The sequence below is a fragment of the Scleropages formosus genome, chromosome 13, assembly GCF_900964775.1.
Source record: "Scleropages formosus chromosome 13, fSclFor1.1, whole genome shotgun sequence".
In the NCBI taxonomy this organism is placed as follows: Eukaryota; Metazoa; Chordata; class Actinopteri; order Osteoglossiformes; family Osteoglossidae; genus Scleropages; species Scleropages formosus.
The window spans coordinates 1,265,825-1,285,071 of NC_041818.1; the positions used below are offsets into that span (position 1 = coordinate 1,265,825).

At 37.9% G+C, this 19,247-nt stretch overlaps 1 protein-coding gene across 1 annotated transcript in view; it reads right to left on the reverse strand.

The window, feature by feature from the left end:
* Nucleotides 1–18,945, reverse strand: part of LOC108928867 (cadherin-related family member 2-like) — a 34,297-nt gene extending 15,352 nt beyond the window's left edge. The window contains exons 1-21 of the mRNA XM_029257471.1: nt 18,900–18,945; nt 17,874–18,083; nt 17,744–17,772; nt 17,514–17,603; nt 10,361–10,450; nt 10,128–10,250; nt 9,720–9,863; nt 9,505–9,583; nt 9,212–9,330; nt 8,813–9,040; nt 8,200–8,355; nt 7,469–7,630; nt 7,233–7,294; nt 5,406–5,655; nt 5,068–5,307; nt 4,902–4,971; nt 3,103–3,696; nt 2,244–2,315; nt 1,944–1,993; nt 1,443–1,594; nt 1,036–1,132 (exon numbers count right to left, since the gene is read on the reverse strand). Of these exons, the coding sequence (XP_029113304.1) occupies nt 1,036–1,132; nt 1,443–1,594; nt 1,944–1,993; nt 2,244–2,315; nt 3,103–3,696; nt 4,902–4,971; nt 5,068–5,307; nt 5,406–5,655; nt 7,233–7,294; nt 7,469–7,630; nt 8,200–8,355; nt 8,813–9,040; nt 9,212–9,330; nt 9,505–9,583; nt 9,720–9,863; nt 10,128–10,250; nt 10,361–10,450; nt 17,514–17,603; nt 17,744–17,772; nt 17,874–18,083; nt 18,900–18,945 (3,063 nt within the window). The remainder of the gene's footprint in view (nt 1–1,035; nt 1,133–1,442; nt 1,595–1,943; nt 1,994–2,243; nt 2,316–3,102; nt 3,697–4,901; nt 4,972–5,067; nt 5,308–5,405; nt 5,656–7,232; nt 7,295–7,468; nt 7,631–8,199; nt 8,356–8,812; nt 9,041–9,211; nt 9,331–9,504; nt 9,584–9,719; nt 9,864–10,127; nt 10,251–10,360; nt 10,451–17,513; nt 17,604–17,743; nt 17,773–17,873; nt 18,084–18,899) is intronic.
* Between the last annotated feature and the right edge of the window lie 302 nt (nt 18,946–19,247).

Consider the following 19,247-nt stretch of genomic DNA (forward strand, 5'->3'; position numbering starts at 1 on the left):
TCCTGTATCTGTCTCCAGTATCTCCATGGGGCTACAGTACAATACCTTATAGAAGTAGCTTCACATAGTACTTATAAAACACGTAATTTAAAGAACACTCAGTGGCTTCCTTTTGAAAGTAAGGTGTGGTAGTGCTTACAAATGCCTTGTTTGTCTTTGAATCACAAACGCTGGGAAAATATTCATCATCTGGATGCTCAAGCCAGAAACTCAAGAGCTGTGAGAGACTGACGTCACCTGCTGCATCACTGTACAAACAATTACTAAAAAGAAAAGAGCAGATAGACTTTTCCCACACAATCTTCAGTACTGCATAAGTAAAATCGTTTTCTATGGGCTATCCTTTAAATGCACAACTAACACTGTGGATACAAGCTGCAAGCCACATTTTATGGTACGCCCCAGCTGTATCTTCTCCGTCTCTAACTTGGAATATATTGCTTATTATTCTGGACACCTTGGGTCTTGCACATATCACTCAAGTTCATTTTTCAGATGCTATATGTTTCAATTATTGTTTTAGTTGCATGTAACACCAATCATTTGCACTGCAGAAACATGCCAAAGTTTAAAACACTCAATTAAGACCCCTCAATCTTTAATTTGGCGAGCACCTCCTCTTCAAAATGAACAAGGATCCATAGCGTCATTTGCTGACCAATCAAGATGCATTTCCAGCTGTACCAGTGCGGGAGGAGCCGTTCCTTACAAACCTAAATCCATAGACTTGACCGCAAATGACTTTTGTGTGTGTGTGTGTATGTGTGTGTGTGTGTGTGTCTGTGTGTGTGTGTGTGTGTGTGTGCGCGTGTGCATGTGGGCAACTTTCAGTCGCTCAGGCAAACCCTATCCGGCCCACCAGGAAAAAGTTGTGCTTCTTCCAATTGCTGCTGCAACAATGACTGTAATTACCTTAAAGAAAAGATTACGAAACTGTTACTATAATAGCTTTTAAGATATAGAATGTTAATAAACTGAATATTTGAAACAGAATAAGACTGAGTGAAATGCAAATGTACATCACAAAAGGTATACCTCAAGCTGAGTTTTTGCTGATAAGTTTCCAGTATCTTTTGCCTCAACTGTAACCAGATATTTTCCTTTTAAGGTACTGTCAAGGCTGCCCATGCACCTGAAACATTTATATTTTATTAAATGTTTGTTCTGAAGCTAATAATATGCTAAAACTACATTAATATATTTCATAGTATTTACATTTATAAATTTATGAAAACAAGGTCATTTCAAACAAATACTGCTACTTTCCAGAAAATCAGTGCATAAACATCTTGACATTTATTAAACGTCTAAAGTTGCTATTAATTAATGTATTTTTAGACTCTAAATTAATCGTTAAAAGGGCAATCAGAAGAAGCGGGAGCATAGTTCTGAAAACATATAATGAAAACAAACACCCAATACAGATCAAAATTAACATTTACCTGATATCTCCTTTATAATAATCTAATACTGCAGTGGCTTCAGCGCTGAAGATTTTTTCTGTTTGCCTCTGTGCATTATTAGAATCTATAAATTCAACTGATAGTACATCAAAATTTATCACCTTGTTGTTTCCAGAATCCAGGTCTGTTGCCTTTAGAAGATCAATAACAAAACATTAACAAACATGAAGAGAAATTTACTGATAGGTTAAATCATTTATGTCATTGTGTGATTTGCATTTGTTAATACTTTTCACGAATATAATACTGAAAAGAAATTTCCATTACACTTAATTTATTGTTTTGAGAATTGAATTGAATTGAACTGAATTATGTACAAACTCCATGGGCTGGCAGTACAGTATGTTCTGTTCAATATGTATAGTACACTTACATGGTATTTCTGGCCCCAAAAAATGTTAAGGCAAGTTTCAGCAACATGTGGACTTAGCTGGTAAAAAATAATAAGCAAGTATACAAAATCATTTAAAAAATACTTACAGTAAAAGATGCAACCACAGTTCCTTGTTCAGTTTTTTCACTAAGGACAACTTCAGAGAAATACATTTTTAAAAAATGATCAGTACATCAAATTTATAGTTAACTTTTAACAAAAATGTAAAAAGAAGAGACAACAGGAAAATATTCTCCAGAACAGCAATGTATTAGTTATTGATTATTATTGATATTATTGATGACTGATTATAGTTCAAATTATCATAATTTTTGTCAAGTTATAGTTTAAAGGACCTTCTGTAACAGTATACAATGAAGAACAAACATTAAAAAATTATAAATTACCAAAAAGTCCATCAGGTTTCAAGAAGCTGGGAGCATTGTCATTGACGTCATTAATATTGATTGCCAGTTTTCCTAGAAAGAACCAGTTATATTTGCTTGAATAAATGACTATAATATCAGCATTTGAAAAAATAGCTCGCAATTTGATTCCTGGTTATATAAACAAGGAGCATTAAAAGAAATTACACAATTGTTATCATTAAAAATATCACGACCATATAGTATGCAATGGAGGTCTTTACCCTATTTTAGGCCACAGATCCCTGTAAGAATCTGAGAGCCCCTCTTAGAAAAATTTCTGAAGATAAATTTGGAGAACATACTGCGCTCAATTTATTGAGCACTGACAAGTAATCACCTGGAAATGGAATTATGTCATAGATAGTAAAACCAAAGTAATATTTCTTTTTAGATTTAAGTTTTATTTATTGTCTTATTTTCAGAGGAAGTCTCCTCTTTACAGAGCAAAAGCTACCTTCTTTAGATCGGCAGTGAAAAGATGCACATTTATGCAATGAATTGTTTTACTGTCAGCATTGAATAACAGTTTGTGGGGACAACATACTTCTATTTGCATTACATTTACATTTATTTATCTAGCAGATGCTTTTCTCCAAAGTGACTTCCAATGAAGTCTATGTAGTGTAATCAGCCCACACACCATATTCACCAAGGTGACTAATTAATTTCAAATGTGTCTGTTTTAATGTAGCTGAAAGCTAATGTAAATATTAAAATTAGATGTTATACAAAATACTTTGTATTTACTTACAGCTTCTTAATATAGCTATTTCTGACATGGTGTGTCAAGATGGTTGATATTTTGGGAAATTTTACAGGGCAACAGGGTAGGACTAACCTGGAAGACTGTGATTCTCTCCTTTCTCTGTGAAAATGTCCACAACCCCAACTTCAAAAATGAATTGGTCACACATTTCATAATCAATTACAAAATCCTCATTAACTATTATGGCTCCTGTGGACTCCAGTATGAACCATTCTTCATCACAGGGACCCACTGTATCATTGCAATGGCACTGCATGGAGAGTAACTCGTAGATGAGAGAACTGTTGGTGTCAGGGTCCTGTGCTTCAATCTTGACCACCTCCCCTAGGCCTGTAGTGTTCTCAGGCACATGCAGTGTGAAACCTTTAGGGAGAACTGGCCGCTCATCATTTACATCCAGTACAATCACTTCCACGTCAGCTAGATCCGTTTTCTGGCCCAGATCAGTGGCTTCTATTTTGAGATTATACGACCTTCTTCCTTGCTCAAAATCCAATTCAACATCAGGGTCCACAGATATATCGCCAATGTAGCCACTGCCATCTTCTGCTGCTGAGGTGATGACAAGAAAATTTCCAAAGCTGCCATCCGTAATGCGGAAAGAGATACGATTGTTCATCACAGTTTGGTCCGCATCATCTGCAAATACTGAGCCTACAAATGCTCCTGGGGAAGAGCAGAAAAAAGGTTGCATGAGACTTAGTGCCTCTGCAAATGAGGATATGCTTACATTTATTAATTTAGCTGACACTTTTCCTCAAACTAACTTACAATGTTAAGATCACTGTTATTACAAGCGTACAATTATTTACCCATTTGAACAGCTGAGGTATTTTATTGGAGTAATTTTAGGGTAAGTACCTTGCTTTACTACAGCCAAAAGGTGGGAATGGAATCTACAACCTATGTATCCAAAGGCAGTTCTCACATCCACACACACTGCAATCGATAGCACCTGACGACGATTAAGTGCCTGTTGACAGCAGTAGCTGTAACCACTTTGCCTCTGCAGTCCAGCAAAGTAATCCAACGTTCTTTTCACTCTGATGTTACCATTACAGTACTCAGTCACTCACTCACTTTCCATAACTGCTTGTCCAAGTCAGGATACACAAACTTTGATGCAATCCTCATCCATTGCAGGATAGCCACACATTTGCGCATGCACACACACACACAAACACACACACACACATGCAGAGTACCCAGGGGAAACCTACATGGAAGTGGGGAGAATATGCACACTCAACACAAAATAAAAGCGGATCAAACCTATATCTGACAACACAGCCCAGGTGCTGTGAGACATTTGCAGTACTTGATGTGTCACCGTAATGTAACTCATAACAATAATGTTAGAAAATTTAATGAATAATAAATCTATTTATCCATTTACAAACCTAATTTTCACTAAAACTGTGTATGTTAGACAAAAATTTATAAAACCGAAGACTACCAATATTCTTTATGATCTTCATTATAAAACCATCCACTCATCTGTTTTCAGTGTCCTGAACATGTGGCCTGAAGTCAGATGAAATGACTACAAAATCAATCATTGACCTTTGGACTAAGGAGCTCTGGTACCAAGTACACTTATGAGCATCCTTATGTTCGAACATGGTGTTTGTTATGGACAAACCATGACTAGCACAGAAGTCCAATAACATTTCACCATTTGGGTTTAGATCGGCCCCTCCGTGAACCGCCACCTTACCGTGGTGGAGGGGTTTGAGTGCCTGAATGACTCCAGGAGCTATGTTGCCTGGGGCTATATGCCCCTGGTAAAAATGGACGTACAATATGCTTAAACTGAAATTTTTATTAAAAGTTAAAAATTATTTATTTTTACTCAAAGAAATATTACTCACCTTTATCACTTTCTTTGACAAAGAATTTGTAAGTACTATGTTCAAACTTAGGAGTGTTGTCATTGACATCCTGGAAAAAATATTAAAAAATGACAATTCTGTTAATTTAAAATATAAAATGTTGTTTCACATCACCATTCTCCTGTGTTTCTGATATAAGGCTTACCTCTACAGTGATTATGACCGTTACCCCTGTAGATCTGGGTGGCACACCCATGTCTGTAGCATTCACATTTAATTTAATTGCCCCATTAAATGAAAAATCAATTGCCTCTCTGTCTAATGGCCCGTTATTTTGCAATAATCCTGTGTTTACATCAATGGTGAAGTTGTCACTGAATTTGCTTCTCTGTATTCTGTATTGAATTCTACTGTTGTCACTGTCTTCTTGGTCCCCATCAGTAGCCTGCAGAGTGAAACATATGAATGCATCAGAATGATTTAATACCAACAAATAAAATCAATTTAACATTAACATTACTTCAACAGAGTTACAGGACTGACCTGGATTAGTACTGACCACTGGAGAAATGGTCCTTCCTTCACAAATTCTGGATATATCTCTCTGGGTATATGTGGTGTCATATCATTTATGTCCAAGAGTGTAATCACTAGGATTGTTCTACCCACATTGTTGTCATTGTCTGTTGCTTGTAAGGTTGCTGAAAAAAAATAACTGACCTCCCGGTCGAGTAGTTTTCCATCTACCACTATAACTCTACCAGTCTTTGGATCAACATCAAAGTACTTTAGTCTGGAACAAAAATATAAAATCATGCAGAACATATGGTAAGTAATTCTTGGACAGTGTTCCTCATTCTAGAAATTTCTATAGCATATTTGTTGTTTGCAAAATTAAATATTTATATATAATATTCACACACACTTGTCCCAAGTGGGGTCACAGCAAATCGGAGCCAAACCCGGCAACACAGGGCATAAGACTGAAAGGGGGAGAGAACACACCCAGGACAGGACACCAGTCCATCACAAGGCACCCCAAGCGAGACCTGAACCCCAGACTGGCCAAAGAGCAGCACCCAGTCAAACCTGCTGTGCTACTGTACCCCAAGCATGAGTACAGACATCCCTGAATTTGTTCCTGAAAATTGTGCAGATATCAAAATTTCGGATGCTGAAAACTCTTTTTCCTCATCAGTTTAAATGGGAAAAAAATAATAATGCATTCCCAGTCCATCTAAAAACCTCAAACAATTTTTCCCAAATATCACTAGAAGACTCCAAAACACTTTTATGACTATCAACCCGTGATTTCAGCACAATATAAAACACTTTAGACACAGCATTTACACACTTACTTCTCTGGGAAATTTCCACTTTCCTTTTTATTGATCAGTTTTCTACAGGATGAGCAATAGATCAAGCAGAGAGCATCTTGTGCTCATTGTGAACGTTTGTCTAAAATGCACACTGCTGCTAAAACGCAAATACATTCTTGGTAAACTATTAAACTTTTCCTGCTAATTTCTCAGTTGGCATCACAATCATTCCATTAACCAACACACCCAATCTGGCCAAAAGACACTTCTGTGGAATTTTATACACTTCCCATAATGGCCAACTCTCTTAAACAACTCTTTGACATTAACACACTAAAGGCCAAGAGATCTGGGTGCAGATACACCAATTACAGTACAATTTAGACGATTTCCAATACAGAAAATGGAGGAATGCCTGTACTTAAGATTGCATAAGGATAATTTATTCTTCACATTAGGAATGGGAATCATTCATATAATGTTTGTATGAAAATACAACTGAAAAGTGAAGCTTACAACCTTAAGGTAATTGTGAAACTGATGTAAAGTATTGTGCAAAAGTTTTAGGCACTTGGGGGAAATAGCTGTAAAGTGAAAATGTTTCCAAAAATAATGCTCTTAATAAATAAAGTTCCTACAAAGCTTGGTAACCATTCATCGTCAACAACCACTTGTCCCGAGGGGGGTCGCAGCGGGCTTGGCTGGGTCCCGCTCTCTGGTGGGTCTGGGGTTTGAGTCCTGCTTGGGGTGCCTTGCAATGTGTGTGTGTGTGTGTGTGTGTGTGTGTCTGTACGTTCTTTCAATAACGACATACAAAACCCTTACTGTAATACTATAACTTTTTGCAAAAGGAATGCTTGGAAATCTAAAATATGCTCTTTCCTATTGACACTGATACAGAAGACATTAAATAACAGTCTAAAACAAATATTTTTGTGAAACATCTGTCTAAGATTTTTGCACAGTACTTTATATAAAAAAGAAATATTCACTTGAAACATAGTTTTTGCTTTTTACAGGGCTTGCATCTATTCCACATGCAGGCACTTACATGCTCTGTGGTAAAAGCCTGTATGTAATGTTGTTCACATCTGCTGTATCTGGATCTTTTGCCTGGAAAAAAAATGTTTTATCATTGAGACTTTATTAGAAGTTGGTTGTTAAACGACATGTTTTATTGTCTCTATTGCACTGACTTTTATTGTCTCTAAAAGACATTTTCCCAAAACGTGCTCTTCAAAAACTTAAATTCAGTCACAAGAAATATGAAGAAAGAAATTGACATACTGTAATGGTGTCTATGATAGTGCCTTTTGGGCTGTGTTCGCGAATTTCTAAATTGTAGGTTTCATGCTGGAACACGGGGCTGTTGTCATTGATATCGTTGATCCGAATAATGACTGTAGCCGTGGAGCAGCAGTCCATGTTGGAACTGTCATGAGCAACAACCTGTGAATTCAAAGCATCGTTTCAGTTCATGTATAATCTCAAGTAAACTTGTGGGCTTACTATGTTAATACAGTTAACTTCACGCCATAAACTTTTTTCTTTTTAATTAGAAATGCATTCCAGTTAATGGTCACACTTCTGCCTGTCATATTTATCCAAACTGTGGACAAACTGACCATGTGATAAAATCATAGAACAAGGTAGATTTCATCATCAGCAGATGATTAAACTGATACACTGATCACTTCAATTCAATTTATTTTTATAGAGTGCTCTTCTCACACAGTGATACAGAGCACTGAATAAAAAGATAAGACAAATAGAGAGTTGGCTATATGTTAAATTACTACAACAATCATGCAATTATTAGAGTAAGCCTACTGGCTGTGGAGGAAAGCAAAAAAACTACCAACCGAAAGTCAAGGGAGAAAAACAACTCTGCGGGTCCAAGTGCCAGTGGCTGCCCACCCTTCTTGGGCATTGTAGTTTAAAAAAGACTTTTAAGTTAATTTACAGCAATTAATAACAGTGTATCTAAGTGCTGTTAACTTGACACGTCACACCTTTACCTTGACTATCATTGTTTTTACTTCCTCATAGTCAAGAGCTTGTGGGTTTTTGACATGGATCTGGACTGGAGTGTCTGAAGTAGCAGAGAGTGGAAACACGGAGAAGGCGTCTTTGTGTGGCCCACCTAGGTGTAAGGTGAACTTGGCATTCGTGCCCTGAATGAGAAAAGACATTATTTTGAAGTTCATCTTTTAACTATGTCTTCTCTGCTTTCTGTTTTGTCTCCTTGTTTTCTTTGAATGAAACACATAAAGAAAATATTTGCCTTTTTTCCTTTAAATGTGTAGGTTTTTTTTGTAATCTTTCTTTCTTTTCATATATTGTCCCACTGAAAATTTGCGAATGTTTGCAAAAATTTTGCTTGTTAAATTTATTGCCAAAAATTTTTTCAAAAAGCTTTATCAAATAACCCAACAAGTTTTCCCAGCTCTTGCGCAGCAATTTCTAGAGATATGAGAGACATCTGGGTTGTTTTGCTTTGATTTTTCTGTCCAGTTAGTTTCATAATAGTACTGCCCAAGTTGCCCAGGTGTACTCAGAATTTTGACTTTTACTGTATTTGACCATTTAATATTTGCTAAAAAATATTTTCCAGAGTATAATTCATCTTACCTGATCCAAATCTTGTGCAAAAATATTCAAGCCATTCACGGGCTCGCCTACAGAAGAGTGTTCATTGATGTTTCCATGAAAGTTTGTTGATTCCAAGGCTGGATCACATGACTCATTGTTACACTCATAAAATATAGGCTTGTTGTCATTGATATCGCCGATATTGATTTGGATATCTGTTGATGTTCTGGCAAAAATACCATAAATGTTATGTGTGGTTTCCTGGGCCTGAAAAACATGAATTTATTATTGGTACAATTTCATTACATAACATCTTCCCCATATCTAGCCTAATACAGTAAAAATGTTCAAGCCTTGGAAGGTCTTCACTCATTAAGGCTTAAATTCAGTTTTATGGAATTAGCATCTGTGTCAGTAGATCCAAACTTCATCACTTACCAGCACTTGAAGTGTAACAGCAGCATTGATGTCCAAAAATTTTTCTCTGTCAAAAATGTTTTTTACGATTATGTCTCCAGTATTTTCATTGATCTCAAACAGATCAGGTACAGTGGTACCTATAACAAAATCATCAAAATACAGATGTTAAACGGTGCCATCATCAAAGCAAATCCATTAAGATTAACTACTTAGTCATTTTTAATGTTATAATTTAGTCATCCAGTTATAATCCATTAATAAAAAATAGTAAATGATTTTTCAGGTAAAAATAAATTACAAATAAAAATTACTTTTTTGAATGCTGTAGCTCATTGTGGCATTTACTCCTGTGTCAGGATCTACAGCTTGCACTTTTAGCACTGTCTGGCCCTAAAATTTAAAGAAAGAAACTCCGTAAGCTATAATTGTACTTGCTCAGAAAGTTTATTTATTTATTCATTCATTCATAAATATATAGAATATGGACAGGAAAATGTACAATTCCATAACAGTTACTGACACTTACCACTGCTGTATTCTCATTGACAGTGGCTGAGTAGGGAATGTTTATAAACTGTGGATCAAGGTCAGGAACATCAATCACAGTAATAGAAGCAAAGGCAGAACTGAACTGAACAATATTTTGTCCATCAAGGAGGCCGCCACTGTCCTTCAAAGACAGATCAAAGAAGGTTTTATTTAAGTCAAAACATTTGCTCTAATTCTGAAATTATTTATTTTGCTTCAAAACTAACCATCAGTATGAAGTGTTCAATAATTTAACAATGATTATAAATTCACCAGTGGGAGAAAAATTATTTATATTCTTTGATGATATTATGTGTGATAAAACCAAGTACAGTAAAATGACAAAAATAATAAAAGCCTTTAAAGCAGATAACTTCTTAATTTTTAAGGGAGATTTCATGCCTACCGAAGCATTGATTTTTAACTGATAAAATGTGCTTTTGCTTGTATAATTCAAATGTCCTGTCAACTTGACCTCACCAGTTCTATCAGAAATTGAAAAAAGATCAAAACCGTCATTTGGTATTACCTACAAAAAATGAAAAAGAAAGTAATTAGTGCTCCTGAGCATAATATTATGAAGCTGTGTTGCATAATTAAGAATAGTTTGTAGACAATCTTCTTACAAAGTTTCCTTACATTGTCAATTTTGTAAACCACAATTTTTGCTAATCCGATATCAGGATCGTTGGCTGACACTTGAAATAGACTTGTATTCACACGAGTATTCTGGAAAGAGAAAATTAACAAATAATTATATGAATTTAAAAGGCCTTGGCAAATTTTTGGGCACAAATGTTAGCTGTATTCTGTGATCTGTACCTCAATGGAAATTATCTTTGTTGAATTTGGTGATCTCCTTTTCCTTGTTGATACCTTGTAGAACTGTTTCATAGTAGAACTGTTTTGAAGTGTTTTAATTTAACAGACACTTTTCTCCAAAGTGACATACATCTTATAGAAAATACAATTTGTGCATTACATTACAAGAAGGAGAGATATAGTTGCAGACGTGTGATTCTTAGTTTGTTTCTTTCACATTTTGCAGCAATGTTCATCACATGAGTAGCTGCATAAAACTATCAGAATATCGACGATTCCTGATCACCTTCCTAGTAATTTTTTTTTTCTGAGATACATATAAACAGGGGGGTGCAGTGACATGGTGGCGCAGTGGGTTAGACCGGGTCCTGCTCTCCGGTGGGTCTGAGGTTCGAATCCTGCTTGGGGTGCCTTGCGATGGACTGGCATCCTGTCCTGGGTGTGTCCCCTCCCCCTCCAGCCTTATGCCCTGTGTTGCCAGGTTAGGCTCCAGTTCCCTGTGACTCCGTATGGGACAAGCAGTTCAGAAAGTGTGTATGTACATATAAACATTTATGCGACATTACAGGAGTAGTTCCGTAAAAGATTGATCCGGGCATGATCTTAAAGTTATATTGCATAAACATTTATACTTTACATGAACTTAAGAGATCATGAGCGAAGTTAGTCTGGAAGAGGTGAGTTTTAAGATGCTTTTTAAATGTGGACAAAGATTCAGCAGTTCTGACTGAGAGGGGGAGGAGCCAGAACCGAGAACCTTGTGCTTTACCTTTCGTGAGTGGGACCACCAAGCAGGCAGATGTTGAAGAGCGTAGCAGTCTGGTTGGGGTGTTGTGGATGATCAAGATTTGTAGGTAGCTAGGAGCAGTTGATGCATTTGTAGGCCATAACCAGGGTCTTAAATTTTAACCAAGCAGCTATAGGAAGCCAGTGCAGAGAAACAAGTAGAGGAGATACATGGGAATGTTTCAGCAAGTCAAACACAGCTCAAGCAGCACCGTTCTGTATCAGCTGTAGAGGTTTGATGGCAGCAGCAGGAAGGCCAGACAGACATCACTGCTACACTGACAATTAGGGTTGCCAACCCCTGCAGAAGAAAATAAGGGACACTTTTGGGTTCTTTATAGGAAAATAAGGGACAGTATAAGAGACACTCAGAATTTCTTTGTAGTTAATGTACATGTGTAAAAAAGAATTCTCTGCTTGACTGAATTAAATGTTAAAATGAATTTACACATTTAATTTGCTTTTAGCTCACTGACATACATGTCAATCGTAAAAAATACATTTTAATGTCATGCAAGTCTCACACACCATTACACACATATCACTATAGCATCTGTCTAAGCGATTTATAACAATTTCTAACAAAAACACTGAAAATAGCTCCTTGGCTCGTGTGCATTCAATCGTTCCGTCAATGATTATCTGGTTCACATCTTGTTTTACATCGTATAGTCCACCATAGCTGACAGAGGAATCTCTCTAACAAACTTTAAAGTTCACCATAAACTCATTCTCCATCTGTTCTCCGTCTCCCATTCATTTTTATACTTCTCTAATCGTTTTTGTTAACGAGGTGGACTATTAGTAGCCATGATAACATCTAGTCATCTAGCTACCTGCCTTGACCCTCTCACGGGGCGGAGATTCACTTTGACCCCTCCAACTGTCAAATGTAGCATCCAGGTAACGTAGCAATGCCCAATGACAGTTGGACTCAGACACGCAACACAGCTCTGTTTCTCATACTTTTTTGTGATTTGTTTTCCTAATCTTTTAACACTTTTATGCAAACTGTGAAGTTTATGTATGCAATAAATAAATATAATAAATACTTTTAAATGTCTCTGTGTGTGAAAGGTTAAAATCTGGGACAAACCACGTTCTGAATAGTTTTAATACGGAACACAACTCTCATCCCTTAAATAACGAACAATTCTGTATTATACAGGACGGTTGGCAACCCTACTGACAATACCCAACAATTTCTTTCTTTTCCCCCAGAACTACAAATATTCCACCGTATATCACTGCCTGCCTCTCCACTCAGGTTCAAGATCAACTCGAGTCTGTCCTTTCTCAACATATTAAAGTCATAACCCAGTACTGCTGATATATTTTGTGTAAGGTCCGCAATTTCCACCCTTAGGTTACAACAAACTCTGTGCAACTTCTGGCCCAGGCTATGGTGATATCCCTCCTGGACTACTGCAGCTCCCTCATTTCTGGTCTTCTGGCTTCTGCCATCAAACCTTTCAGGCTGACAGAGAGTGCCACTGCACCAGTTTTGTTTGATCTCCCAAAGTGTTCCCATGTATCTCCTGTTCTCGTCTCTTTCCATTGGCTTCCTGCAGCTGCCTGCATCAAGTTCATGACTGTAGTTATGGCCTACAAGACCATCAACAGATCTAGCCCCCAATATCTACAAGAATTGATTATTCACTAAGCTCCAGCCAGACTGCGATGTTCCTCAACCTCTGGCCGTTTGTTGGTTCCACATACAAGTGGTTCAAAATCAAAATCTGAAAAATTTTTTGTTTATGGCTCCATTGTGGTTTAATGACCATCCTCCCTCACTCACAAGTGAATCTGAATCTCTCTAAGCATTCCATGTTCTCAGAACTCATTTCTTTCGGACTTACTGCTGTTCAATCTTCTATGTGCTCAGTAAAGTTGTACTGTGCTATTTGTTAGAAAAAATTGATGAAATTACTCATGCAATCTATACTGGTTTATGCTGTGGTATGACAATTGACTGTATTCAAGAATCACATGTATGCATCTACATCTCACCATCTGTTGGTGCAATGCACTTTTGTGATCTTTTCTGAGATTTACATTGTAGAAAAGTGTCTGCTAAATTAATAAATGTAATTTAAATGCATTATATACCTACTTCTTCAGAACATGTGTCAGCCTCCCGTAGCTGCATTCTAACACTTGTAAGCCTAGACACCAAGATGTTCCTCTTCTTTCCTACCAACAACTTTCATAGTGGAAATGCAATATATGAAAGCTAGATTTATGCTCCTAAGACCAAAGTTGAACCTCTCAATACCAGTTTTCCTTCTCATTTCCTCTATCGTTAGTTCCCAAGATGGCAGCATGCTCAAATGTAGCTGCCTCTCTCATTCCAGAAACAACAGTGTTTTCTAATTTTTGTTTTATATACCTTCAACACTCTCGGAAAGTATGCCTAAATGTATGTACAGTCGTCAGCTCCTGCTAGACATGGGCAGAACAACTGATGTAAATCTCACAAACATCCAAATAGAGGAGCTACAGAGCTTTGTACTGCTACGCATATCAAGCTGACTAAGCCCCAGAACAGCGATCTCGCCTACTGCTACAACACCCGGATGGAAAGGTCGTAAGCGCTATGAGAGGGGACGTAAGCAAGGCCAGCACGGAGGCATCCAGGCTAGGCTAAAGGCTAGTCCCAACAGACTGGCAATCTTGACCATCCTGCTCGCCAATCTACTCTCTCTCAATAACAAACTTGACGAAACCCAGCTACGAAGAACCACTCAGCAAAGCGTGAGGGACTGCTGTGCTTTTATTTTGATGGAAACATGGCTAAACAAAACTGTCCCAGACTCCGCCATTCAGCTGGACTGACTAACCACCTAAACAGCGGACAGAGACACGGCCCCGTCCGGTAAGACTCGCAGGCTTCTCCGACCACATATCTGTTCTATTCTTGCCTGCATACAGACCTCGTGTGAAATCTGCCAGACTGGTATCAAAGCAAATTAGGGTGTAGCCAGAGGGAACCACAGCTGCACTACAGGACTGCTTCGACACCACCGACTGGACTATGTTCAGAGAGAAGCAGCAACCTACGACCATCACACAGACATTGAAGAGTATGTCGAGACAGTGACTGCCTACATCAGGAAATGTATCAGTGATGTCACTGTTACCAACACCATCACCATTCGGGCTAACCAGAAACCATGGCTGACAGGGGAAGTCCGCACACTGCTGAGAACCCAAAATGCTCCCTCCAGATCAGGGGACTGAGCAGCGCTAGGAACAGGCAGGACCAACCTGTCCTATGGTATCAGGGAATCTAAGCACCAGTACATGAACAGGATAAACGGAAACTTCAGTAACAATATAGACACATGGAGTCTGTGGAAAGGAATCCAGATCATTACAGATTACAAGCCCCCATGACAGGCCTGTGACAGCAACAGCTCTCTGCCAGATCAGTTCAACAAATTCTATGAACGTTTTGAAATGCTGAACAATACACTGGCACAGAAAATACCACCAACAGTTGATGACCAGGTCCTGTGTATGTCCACAGCCAACATGAAGAGATTGCTAACTAGGATCAAGCCCCACAAGGCTGCTAGCCCAGACAACATACCTGGCCATGTTCTGAAGGACTGTGCAGAAGAGCTTAAAGATGTCTTCACAAATATTTTCAACATTTCACTGCATTCAATAAAATCATCCCTCAGCAACTTGTGGAAAAACTAGACTGGCTGGGCCTGAACATCTCCCTCTGTAACTGGATCTTGGATTTCTTCACTGGAAGGCCTCAGTCAGTCCGGATTGGAATCAAACCCCTCCTTCCCCCATCCAGATGAACACCAGCCACTTTCATACGGTCTGCACAGATTTTCCTCTCAGGTCACTGACGGTCTCTGTTTAAAGCTCATTTAAATTGGGGTCCATCTAAAAGTATATAGCTATTTTTCTTTAGTGCATTCCACATTGACTTACATTAGGTCACACTAACCCTCTTGCAGAAAAACTAACTTTTTGAACTACCACTTTTAAATCTGTTTACATTTCTATTTATTGTAGTAGTATATGTTGTATATGTCATCTATGTCACACCGTGGTCCTGGAGAAACACTATCTCATTCCAATGTATGTTTCAAAGATATTGTGAAAATGACAGTAAAGTTGACTTTTGACTTCAGTTTAAATGTGGTCTGTAACTGTTGACATAGTTTTTCCAACTCTATCTAATAAGCCTTAATCTTGGGTGTTAACTTTGAACTACAAATGGGGCATGGTGGTTAGAGTTGCTGTCTTTGGATGAAAAGGTTGTAGGTCTGATTTTCACCTTCTGCTATAGGACTCTTGAGCAAGGTACTTACCATAAAAATTGCCTTGATGTACACCAATCAGCCGCAACATTAAAACTACTCACAGGTGAAGTGAATAACATTGTTTATCTTGTTACAGTGGCACCTTTCAAAGGGTGGGATGTATTAAGCAGCAAGCGAACAGTCAGTTCTTGAATTTGATTTATTGAAAAAATGGGCAAGTGTAAGGATCTGAGCAACTTTGACATGGGCCAAATTGTGATGGCTAGATGACTGGGTCACAGCATCTCCAAAACCTACCAAAAGTGGTCCAAGGAAGGACAACTGGTGAACCAGCGACAGGCTCATGGGCACCCAAGGCTCACTGATGTGCATGGGGAGCGAAAGCTAGCCCATTTGGTCTGATCCCACAGAAGGGCTACTTTAGCACAAATTGCTGAAAACCTTAATGCTGGGCATGATAAAAAGGTGTCAGAACACATACACTGCATCGCAGATTGCTGCGTATGGGGCTGTGTAGTCGCAGACCAATCAGAGTGCCCTGCACACTGCCAAAAGCGCCTACAACGGGCATGTGAGTGCTAGAACTGGGCCATGGAGCAATGGAAGAAGGTGGCGTGGTGTGATGAGGTACATTTATTTTAGATCATGTGGATGGCCAGTTGCTTGTGTGTCTTTTACCTGGGGAAGAGATGGCAGCAGGATGCACTATGGGAAGAAAACAAACTGGCGGAAGCATTGTGATGTTCTGGACAATGTTCTGCTGGGAAACCTTGGGTTCTGGCATTCATATGGATGTTAGTTTGACACGTACCACCTACCTAAAGATTGTTACAGACCACATACACCCCTTCAATGGCAACAGTATTCCCTGATAGCAGTGGCCTCCTTCAGCAGGATAATGCAGCCACACTGCAAATATTGTTAAGGAATAGTTTGAGCAAAATGACAAAGAGTTCAAGGTGTCGATTTGGCCTCCAAATTCCCCAAATCTCAATCCGATCAAGCATCTATGGGATGTGCTGGAAAAACAAGTCTGATCCATGAAGGCCCCACCTTGCAACTTACAGGACTTAAAGCATCTGCTGCTAATGTCTTGGTGCAAGATACCACAGGACACCTTCAGAGGTCTTTTGGTGTCAATGCCTTGATGGCTCAGAGCTGTTTTGGCTACACAAGGATGACCTACACAATATTAGGCAGATGGTTTTAATATTGTGGCTGATCGGTGTATAAATGGATCAATTACTGAAAGTTTCTTTAGGGAAAAGCATCTGCTAAATACATGAATGTCCTTATTAAAATAGGACTTCTCTGCAACCAGTCCCTGCTGTTACCTAGTGTACCTTCTCTGTATCTTTAAACTCAGACCCTTCCTTACCACCTCTAACATTTAAATACTAATCCAGGACCTGGTCCTATACAGGTTGAACCACTGTAGCTCTGTGTTCACTGGCTTTCATCAAAACACTGTTGAAGCAACATATCCGCATCAAGTCAAAATCACATTTTTCTGATTCTTTTCCTGGCACATCAAAATTGTTTCTGTTGATGTATTACACACACACACACACATTTTCAGAACCGCTTGTCCCATACGGGGTCACGGGGAACCGGAGCCTACCCGGCAACACAGGGCGTAAGGCCGGAGGGGAAGGGGACACACCCAGGACGGGACGCCAGTCCGTCGCAAGGCACCCCAAGCGGGACTCGAACCCCAGACCCACCGGAGAGCAGGACTGTGGTCCAACCCACTGCGCCACCGCACCCCCTGTTGATGTATTAATTTAACGAATACATTCATTTAATCATAAATACTAAACTAAATCTAACTTCTTTATTAAACAGATACTGAAATTACCAAATTGACTGCATGGACATGAGTAAAAAATTTCACTTACTTCTGGTACATCTATATCATATGAAGGAGGATCAAACATAGGTCGATTGTCATTAGCATCATCCAAAATAATACGTATTAGTTTGGACACCTGTTCAGAACACAAGAAATAAAACTGCAGAAAAGTGATAGGAGGCAATATAACAGATTATATACACTCTACATTGTGATTTATATTATATAGTTTACTGTATGTCAATGATATAATGCTAAGAAAGGTTTTGTACCTACCTCTGTATGAATGCCATCAGAAACAGCAACTGTTACTGGAAATGTATCCATTTGCTGTAGAACAACATGACAGGCATGTAAAGCTGTCTATAAAATCAACACAGTCCCTTTATTATTTCACAGGATGAACGCTTCAGTGGTGTCATGGAACTTGCCTCTCTGTCCATGAGAGCTCGTATAGCTACAATTCCTGTAGACTGATTTACAGTGAAGTAAAATGAATTTTCTCCTCTGAGAGAGTAAATTAAAGGGTCACCATCTGGATCAGCTGCTGTAATATTAAAAGCAAATGCACCTAATGGAAAATGAGAAATAAATATTGTCACATATTTAAGGTATTCTTACATATACACCTCCGAAGCACATAATTTCACATTCATTCATTCATACATATTGATCATTATTAATCAAAAATCAATCATTTGTCACAATCAGCAAAAACTTATATTTCAAATGTCTCTCTGTTTATTCATGGGTTAAGTTGTGTAAAAACTGTAGAAAAGACTTCCTTGCTTTCTTGAATTTAAGATTTTGAGATATATGACGATTTTTGTTAACTGTAAATAAATTCAAACCAGTTATTCGACTACTTAAATAAAAAATGCAAAAAACATACCAATGTATTGTTAGATCCAAAATTAATTATGGATGACAATAAAACTTTAATTTGAATACTGAACATAGGTCAATAACATTCCTGCTACTACTACTACTACCACTACTACAACTACTGCTGCTACTACTACTACTACTACTACTAATAATAATAATAATAATAATAATAATAATAATAATGTACACATACCAATTTGAAGGTCCTCACGCAATCTGACTAGACTCATTAATATCTCTGGCATATTTTCACAGTAAGCTTGAAGGAGATAAAAAGGTGATTGATACAATGAGTCCAAAAATATTGCCATAGTTGATATGGAAACACTGCAAATTGATATATTAAATTCCACTTCAGCAATATTGTATATAAAATAATATGAAATTAAATTCTCAGTGCTGTTAGTTTTTTAAATATGTAATACATCAGAGATAAACTTGCCTCAATTAAGACATTGTTTAAAGATCATTGTTGTAGTCAGGATCACTTAGGTGGTTAGTTTGTGATGGATCATGCTGAGAACAAAAAAGTTTTTCTACTTACCAGTGAAGCACAAGAATGCCAGGACCAGCACAACAACACTTGCCATTTTAGAATCTCTTTCTATGCCTTTTAAAATGAACAATGAAGTGTTTCTTTCAAGCCTCTGCCCCATGCATTTATTGTTCATGCAAAGTCATGCCCAAAGTATAACTTACAAAGAAGTTAAATTTTACATGAAGCTTATTGTTCTTTCCAAAGATGTGCAGAAATAATTGCTAAAACTCTGCTTAAGAATTAGATTTTTTTTTAAAGAGAGCAACTCCTATTATGAATGGTGTAATATATACAGAACAGTATAGTAAAGTACAGTATACTGGGCTTTTTTGAAATCTGTGATTTATAAAAAAG